Here is a 9496-nt window from a genome sequence, read left to right on the forward strand (position 1 = left end):
GCCCACACCTGCTGTTGAATAGGTACTAATTAATAAAAGAATGATCCACTCATTAGCTCCTCCTTCCTCTGTTGTAAGAGGGGGCAGACTTACCAATGTAAACACTACACTGTTTACATTGGTAATTTCTGTATTATATGGTACACAGTCACTTTGATTGGCTCTGTATACTGTGTCAGTGAACCAAGGCGTCCAAGGATGATTTCTCTAGTTCCTTTTACAAACGGCATGGCAGAAATATATGTCCTCCATCTTGCAGTTTAAAAATATGACCGTAAAGTGGTTTATGTAAAAATTGAATTGTACCTTCCCAGTAAAGCAGCACTAAACCTCCTTTTTTTTTAATCCATGCAAGCTTAACAGTGTTGTAAACATCCTTGACTAGGTGTGTGTGCAGGCACCTTGTCCCTATTAACTGCTGCTTGCTCTGGGTCCCTCAGTGTAGCTTTTTGGGTCAAATGTTGCACTAAACCAGGTCAAAGGGAACAGCCCAGGCACCAGCTGTTATTCAGCTTGGAAGATGGATTAGGGGAGTGGTTTGTTCAGGCTGTGTGTTTGAAGGGACCCACGTCCATTTAGCATTAGGCCTTGCCGTACGCAAGGGTGTCTCTATAGAGCACTTCAGGGGAAGGGACGCTTCCTGAATCAGGATATCTAGCTGACACTGGGGAGGGGACTTAACTGACAAAGCAGCAGCATCAACATGTCCGTTAAAGCAGAAGTAAACCCATTGATTTAAAAGTTTAAAAAAAGTTACATTCTTGGCTTGTGCCGAAAATGTAACTGTCACATTGGTTGTGCTCTCAGTCAAACTGTCAAACCATACAATGGCTGGTATCACAACTGATCACATGTGCAGCTTCATGGCAGTTGAAGATTAAACACAGGCCAAGATGGCAGCTTTCTAAGTCTCCACCTTTGCATGCGAAATTTATTTGAAACCATACCCTTTAGTATCACTTTAAAGAGGTCTTCCAGCTGTGGAAAAATGAATTAAAAGTCAGCAGCTCTAAATACTGTAGTTGCTGGCTTTTATTATATAGACACATACCTGTTCCGGGGAGCCCGCGATGTCCGCACCCCAGCTGATTTTAAGATCGGCTCTCGGGTTCTGCTGCCGCCGCCATTCACTCTAAGGGATAGCCATATCCCTACTGCGCATGCACAAAGTGTGTTGCGCGTTCTTATTGGCTCGGCGGCTGGGGGGAAGGAGAAAGGGGACAAAACTTCAGAGGGACGGCGCTGCTCCGCCTCCTCCCTGAAAGGTGCCAAATGTGGCACTGGAGGGGGGGGAGGACACAGATAAGCAGAAGTTCCACTTTTGGGTGGAACTCAACTTTAAGTATCTTGTCTTTTAGTGAATTAGCCAGATGACCCGGTGAGTTGTTTGAGTCATGTATGACCTGACCTTAAAACCTAATGTTTGGAGCCATCTTTTATTGGTTCTACCTTAGCAGAATGGATGCTGATTGTTGCTACAGTTACTGAACCTATTTTTCTGCACTACTTTTTTATCAAATTAATAAAGCGCAGGTGTTTCACTAATATGATGAAGGGGCCCTGAGTGGCTCCGAAATGTTGCTACAGATCTGCTATGTGACCACGGAATAAAGCTTTGGACCCTTTTGAGGAATCCTTGGTGTGCTAATGACATTTCTTCACTTAGAAGTGACACCCTTCCAGTTTCATAGTGACACCACATGTGGTGGGGAATTTCTGCACTGGATGTGATGTCCTCTAATACAAGCTGGACACACTGGTGCCAATCTCTAAGGTGCTATTTAACCACTTTAGCCTCGGAGGATTTGGCTGCTTAATGGCCTGGCCACTTTTTTCAACTTGGCACTGCCTGAATTTAATTGACAATTGCGCGGTCATGCAATGTTGTACCCAAACTAAATTTATGTCCTTCATTTCCCACAAACAGAGCTTTCTTTTGGTGGTATTTTATCACCTCTGAGCTTTTTATTTTTTGCGATATTAATAAAAGAGCTAAAATTTTGCGAAAAAATTACATTTTCACATTCTGCTATATAACATTCCCAAAAAAAAAATGTACAAATCAAAATGTTTTAACATTTTAGGCTAATTTGTTTTCTGCTACATATTTTTGGTAAAAAAAAAATCGCAATAAGCGTATTTTGATTGGTTTGCGCAAAAGTTAGAAACTACGGGAAAGATTTGTCATTTTTATTGTTTTTTTTTCTTTTTTTTTACTAGTAATGGCGGCAATCTGTGATTTTTTTTTTTTGCGGGACTCTGACATTGCGGCGGACAGATTGGACAGTAATCAGTGCTAAAAATATGCACTGTTACTGTAATAATGACACTGGCAGGGAAGGGGTTAACACTGTTGGTGAGTGCTACTGATCCGAGGCAGCTATCACAGCTCTCACAGTGAGTGGATGCTACGTTCTTTCTTTACTTTTTGCGATTAATACTTCACGGGGCTCCCCTCTTCTTTCTCTCCATATGGAAACACGCCAACTGGTGCCTTGTTGACTGTGGAGGGGGACCCTTGAAGATTCACTCTTGCCTAACTTCCGTATATACAGCGCGACACCTAGTGGTCACACAGGTGATAGCAGCTGACATTTATTTTTAAGGGATTTTCTCCCTGGTTTTACTTATCACTTTTATTTCACCTATATGTCTTCTACTGGCATGTTGCGCTCATAATAGTAACAGTGCCAGGAATATCACCAAATACTTGATTAATTTTATTCTGCACTGTATTGATTTAATTATTTGTATATCACAATAAATACACTGTCTATGTCATTAATTTATTTATTGCACTTCAGCACTTTTCTGGGTTTTACCTATCACACATCAGGATATTTGATCTATTTTACTTGAACCCACCTGATACACAGTATATATTTATTTACCTTTTTGGTTTTATGGGACACACCCCCTTATTTTTCATTTGATTGCAAGTGAATGCACTTTATTATTATTTATTTGCACAAAGGTAGCGCCGTTTACAACCCCTTTCTGCACTTTACTAACACTGTTGGTGATCAAGGGGTTAAATGCGTGGCTCGTGCTTACTGACGTGTGTTGGGGGGGTTTCTGTGACACAGACACAGTTCGCAGGTTCAGCTATGCTGAATCCGGTGATCTGTCCCTGCCTGTCACAGAGAAGATCCGCCTGCTCTGTTTACACAAGCAGGTGGATTTTCTCACTCTTTTCCCGACGATCGGGGAAGAGAGACAGTGATCACCGCCTCTCCTCCTCTGGCCCGACATCCGCTGTGTCTAAACACAGCGGGAGCGAGCCTCTGGCGGCTGAGACAGGCAGGAATCCAGTGACGTAGGTCTACGTTGCTTGACCCAGGGCTGCCACTGTGCTGCAGTAGCAGCAATGTGAGCAGTCCGGAAGTGGTTAACCACTTCCCGCCCGCCCTATAGGCAATTGACGGCGGGAATGTGGTTGTATTATCCTGACCGGACGTCATATGACGGCGGCAGGATAATACAGTTCTGGGCGCCCCCAGGGGGCGCGCAGAGCAGCGATCGGTGATGCGAGGTGTCAGCCTGACACCCTGCATCTCCGATCTCGGTAAAGAGACTACTGACGTAGCTCTTTACCATATGATCAGCCATGTCCAATCACGGCTGGTCACATAGTAAACAGGAACAGCCGTTGATCGGCTTTCCTTAGTTCGTGCCTGACAGGCACGAGTAAAGGAGCGCCCCATTGCCCTCCCCATCAGTGCTGCCCGCCAGTGCCCCCCCTATCAGTGCTGCCCACAAGTGCCCATCATTGCCATCTTTTAGTGTCGCCCACCAGTGCCCATTATTGCCCACCAGTGCCGCCTATCAGTGCCCATTAGTGCAGATCAGTGCCGCCTGTCAGTGCCCATCAGTGCCCACCAGTGCCGCCTATCAGTGCCCATTAGTGCCTGTCAGTGCCACCTATCAGTGTCCGTCAGTGCCACCTATCAGTGCCCATCAATGCCGCCTATCAGTGCCCAGCAGTGCCGCCTATCAGTGCCCACCAATGCTGCATATCTGTGCTACCTATCAGTGCCACCCCATCAGTGCCTGTCAGTGCAGTCTCATCAGTGTTCATCAGTGCAGGAAAAAAATTATTTATTTACAAAATTGTATAACATAAACAAAAAACTTTTTTTTTTTTTCAAACTTTTCGGTCTTTTTTTATTTGTTTAGCAAAAAGGAAAAAACCTTGCGGTGATCAAATACCACCAAAAGAAAGCTCTGTTTGTGGGGGGGGGGGGGGGGAATGACATAAATTTGGTGTAGGTACAGTGTTGCATGACCGCGCAATTGTCATTCAAAATGCAACACCGCTAAAAGGGGAAAATTGGCCTGGGCGGGAAGGGAGGAAAGTGCCCTGTATTGAAGTGGTTAAAGTACAACTAAAGGAAAAACTTTTTTTTTTTTTTAGTTTTGGATAAAGTGGAGCTGGATTAGAATGCTTGTAAGTTTTTATTGCTATCCTTGCCCCAGTTAAGGCGATTCACCCTCTCTATTTGTCCTGTTTACCAATATTACTAAAAGTGAAAGTAAAAGAAAATTCCCCAATTTTGGGTTGTCCCTAGAAACGTAATAGATGGTAAATCTTTCAATAGGGGCACTAGTTTTTGGTCACCTGGGGGTCCCCAAGAAATTCCCTTAACTTGCAGGGGTTTCCTCTCACTTCCTGTTTGCCTATGAGACAGGAAGTGAAGGGAAATCTTTGCAATGGGACACAGATGGCCAACAAAAAATCTGACAGGGATTATAACCCTCCCTTGCTCTAGCCAAAATTTAAGAAAAAAAGTTTTCCCTATAGTTCTACTTTTAATGTGAGTAGATATAGAGGTTGATTTAATAAAGGAAAATATACTGTGCACTACAAGTGCACTTGGAAGTGCAGTCGCTGTAGATCTGAGGGGAAGATCTGAAATGAGGGGAAGCTCTGCTGATTTTTATCATCCAATCATGTACAAGCAAAAATGCTGTTTTTGTTTTCCTTGCATGTCCCCCTCAGATCTACAGCGACTGCACTTGTAGTGCACAGTGGATTTGCCTTTAGTAAATCAACCCCACAGTTTTTATATATTGGTAGACCACATACTTTAATACTGCACTATGGTATAATCATTTGATCCTTTGGTATTTTCTTTGGTGAATGGTGAGTGCGTGAGCCAGCTGACAGAAACAGAAAGCACAGAGTATACTGAAGAGTGACTCTGATATCCAGTGATATACCAGGATAAAGCGTTTAACCATTGTAGTGAGTGTGCATGTTTTATTCACACAGTGTCACACATACGGTATACAAATGTGTGAAGAGGAACGAAGAATCACAAGTGCATTCATTTTTTCACTTGGTGTTGGGACACTTGGCATTGGATTTATTTTGTAAAATTAATTATTTTTATTGTTATGTTCCTTGGTTTAACACACAGAATCACATTATGGCACATATTTTTGCGAATGTTATGTGCGGATATTATTAATTTGATTCATGGGTGTTCTATACACATAAAGGGGCAGCTACACTATATGTTTGGCTCCTCATTTTAGTTTTTTGTTTGTACTGCTTTTCATCAGTCTTGTGCTTATCTGACACCCAGTTTGATTTTACATGCATTTCTCATTTATTACATTGCAGGCATTCAAATGGAGTGGAGAAAATTCCTATTTTATTAACGGAGACACAGCTTCTTTGGCGATGGGAGGTGGAGGGTTAGTATTCACATAATTTCTATTGCTTTTAGTTTTGCATCAAAACATTTATCAGCCTATAAACATAAACTGTGTCATATCTAATTTTATTTTAGGAAGTGTATAAAAATGTTTATACGTTTTTATAATTAAGAATATAAGGAAACACCACTTAAACTTCCTAAAGTTTCCAGTTAAATGGAACCTCTGTAAACCTCACTGTAAAATTACATGCAAGTGAACAGTTTTAATTGCAAAATTAATACAAATTCTGTTTGACAGTTTTGTGATTCAATAAATAAATAAAGTGATACAGCACCACTGATCCCAATAAGGTGCAAGTAGCAAAAACATTTTTTTGCACAATTTTTTTTTCTACTTGCACCTTATTGGGATCAGTGGCGCTGTATCACTTTATTTATTAATCTTACCTTTTATGTGCAGTGATTCACATGTTTGGATATAGCTGCCACAATCATCATTATTATTCATTCACCTACTTATTTTACTTGCTTGATTTGTCATTAGTGTGTGCGAATGTATACATAGCCGCGCTGGTACTTCTGCTTTTAGATAGTCTTGTGATTCACACCGCTCTGCCGGACTTCTAAGCCAGGCAGATGATACGTGGGTAAATTTTGCTTCCAGTGCCACTATTCTGCCTACAGCCTGTTCTTTGCCCATTAAGTCGGCATTAAAACTCGGGTTTAAAAAAATTCTATTAATGTACAGGGGGTATGGAAAATAATCACCCCCTTTTTAAAATCACATTTGTTTCTTTGCAGCCTGAAATAAAGACAGACACAATGTTTGTGTTATCCAGCTGTATTTATTCAGTGCAACTATTAACATCCAAGTGAAAGCTAAAACCCCACTATATCGGAAAAAAATAAAACAAAATTCAAAAACAGAATCACTAAGTTGGAAAAGGGATTACCCCAGTATTTTGTTGTACCACCTTTTGTCTTAATTACAGCCTTTAGTCTGTTGGGATATGTTTCTACTAACTTTGCACATCTAGACTTTGCAATATTTGCAGAACTGCTCAAGTTCAGTTAAATTTGATGGTGACCATTTGTGGACTGCAGTCTTCAAGTCATTCCAGATTTTCAATGGGGTTTAAGTCTGGGCACTGACTAGGCCATGCAAGGACATTAACCTTTTTCTCTTTCAACCACTTTGTGCTCATTTTTGCTGCATGCAAAATCTGGAGAAGCTGTGCATGGTAGCCAATCGGCTTCTAACTTCAGCTTGTTCAATTAGGCTTTGGCAAAAAAAAAAAAAAAAACTGGAAGCTGATTGGTTTCTATACAGAGCTGCACCAGATTTTACACTCTCCAGTTTTAGTAAATCAACCGCAGTGTGTCCTGTCTCAGACTACACCTCCTTGACCTGCTGGCTAATTTATGCTCCTCTCTGACAGGCAGGTTAAAAGAGAAGTACAGCCAAAGCTCATTTGACTTTGCTTCTACTGTGGGTCACAGGAAAGCAGTTCGTTCTGCACTCCTGTGACCCATTTTCAGCAGCTAGCAGGCTGAAGTCCACTCTCTGCTGATGTCACAGAGCTGATCCCGGCTCGGTTGTCATCATGACCATAGAGTCGGAATCTGCCATCGTGCCTGGACCTGCACCCGGCTCAGGCTCCCTGCGAGTCGCTGAGAGCCTAAGCTGGCCGCTCCCGCCCCCTCCACAGCTCAGCGCTCCAGTGAGCGAGGAGGGGGCAGAGCAGAGAGCCAGTGACTGGCAGTCAGCAGCTCTCTGCTCATGGATCTGTGAGAACCTAGCGGTCAACAGTATTTGATCGCACGGTTCTCAGTGTTAGAGTTGCTGGGGGACAGATACAGCATTGCACCGATGCTGCATCCACCTAGGTAGGTATGAATCTAAAAAAAAACATACATTTCTTTTAACTCTTTTAGATCCCCCTTAAACGGATCACAACCCATAAAATAGTGATAAGTATTTAACATCCAGGATCCATCCCTGACATCTTGTGCATAGTTTTTTTTTTACATTTCCCTTAGATAAACCATTGCACAAATATTGTGTGTCATAAGAATTCGGACTTCTTTATTCTCTAAGGGCCTCTGCCTTTTTAGAAAACGTATCATGATTGGCAGTTTTAAGTAATCTTCAGACTAAAACAAAATTTTAAACGTGTGGAAAAATTGAAAAACTGCTCTGGCTTTGAAAGCCTTAAAGTAAACCTGAGGCATTGGGAAATCATATGAAAGTGCAGCTTAGATTGCCCTGTTGGTGCCTGCGCACAAGGTCTGAACACAGTGCTTAGGACCTTGGCAACTAGCCCTAGTTAAATAAAGCTAAACCATTTCCACCATAGTTATTTTTGAAACTTAACATATGCCTTTTCATTTACGTTTAAGCTTTTTTATTGCAGCTAAAAACTGTTTTATTTTATTGTAACTCTTTACAGCAACGGATTTGGATTATGGCTCGATTCGGATTTATATCATGGGCGGAGTAACTGTTGCAGCACATTTAACAATGACATCTTAGCAAAGAAAGAAGACTTTGTTGTACAGGACATAGAAATGTGGACCTTTAAATAAATTATGCTGTGCTACAGGAGATGTTGTTACATAAGGTCAAAAGGAGAAGATCCAGAAAAAGCAAGAAAATGGTCCATGAATTTTCATCAGAGACTTGCATTTGATTTTTTTATTACCGCACTTAAAAAAAACAAAAAAAAAAAATGACATTGATGTTTGCACTGAAGAATCCATGTTTTCCCAGAATGCAATAGTTTCCTGAACAAATCTCTTGACTACTCCAAGCAGTTTGTGTGCGGGGCTGCAGGAACTGAACACGTGGTTAAACAGCTTTGCTATAAATGTTCATATTTTAGGTCTATGCCTTCATGTTTTGGTAGAGCACACTTGACCAAATTACTTATTCGCGCAACGTGATAAAAAGTGACTGCGAAAAAATCTTAATATTATGTACAAATCTTCAACATGTAAACAATGAAGGAAAATATTTCACATTTTAAGGGATCAATTCTACCATTTTACTTTCCATTTTATTTATTGAAGGATGTTGCTGGCCTTGAATTTTAAACATGCCTTCATAGCACTTTTTTTAATTCACTTACAATACATGCGCACAAATATGTACACCATGAACGAAATTTCCCTTGATATTAGCTTTATGACATAAATAACGTGGCAAGGCCTGAAGTCTGAAGAAAGGATCCAAAGAGCACATCAAGGCTCCCTTCAGCAGAACACCAGTTCTAAGTTTAAGACTGTTGAAAATAAGGGAAGGTATTGCCCATAGCTTCCAAGTTTAGTTGGTGTCATTTTAACACTATTTTTTTTTCTTCAGTGTTTTTTTAAAAAATGGCCATTTTGTGGCTCAGCCAGGTTAACTTGCGATTTTGGATTAGAGCAGGGCAGAATAAAGATTTTTTTTTATTTGTAAATTTGTTATTAGCCAAGAGAATATTGGCAACAAAGTGTCTGTGAATGAGAAGTGGCATTGAGCAGTTAAGTTGTTCCAGGCAAGAGTATTGTACTGAGGAACGCAGGCCGTTTCTAAAAGCTGCTTGATTTTATTTTTGTAATGTTTTATTTCTTGTTTTTTTTTTTTTTCTTATGATCTTTTTTTTTTTTTTTTCTTATGATCTTTTTGCTGTTTGTTTGTTTTTTCTTCTTTTTTTCTAAAAGCATTTTTTTGCATTATTTCCTAAAAGGCAAAGTCTAGCAAACTATATTTATGTCCGTTCAAGTAAGAATGGTTTGTGGTGTAAAGTAAATCTGTTTAAACAGAGTAATGTGACCACAATAATCTGATTTGC

At 40.7% G+C, this 9496-nt stretch overlaps 1 protein-coding gene across 2 annotated transcripts in view; it reads left to right on the plus strand.

Moving 5' to 3' along the window:
* The window catches only part of NCOA7 (nuclear receptor coactivator 7), a 189515-nt gene extending 180561 nt beyond the window's left edge, over positions 1 to 8954 (plus strand). For both annotated transcript variants that reach the window (XM_082252523.1, XM_082252522.1), the window contains 2 exons: positions 5627 to 5700; positions 8114 to 8954. In XM_082252523.1, the coding sequence (XP_082108649.1) occupies positions 5627 to 5700; positions 8114 to 8249 (210 nt within the window). In that variant the 3' untranslated portion in view covers positions 8250 to 8954. The remainder of the gene's footprint in view (positions 1 to 5626; positions 5701 to 8113) is intronic.
* The last annotated feature ends 542 nt before the right edge of the window (positions 8955 to 9496 follow it).

Source organism: Pelophylax lessonae (assembly GCF_965119305.1).
Source record: "Pelophylax lessonae genome assembly, chromosome: 3".
Taxonomy (NCBI): Eukaryota; Metazoa; Chordata; class Amphibia; order Anura; family Ranidae; genus Pelophylax; species Pelophylax lessonae.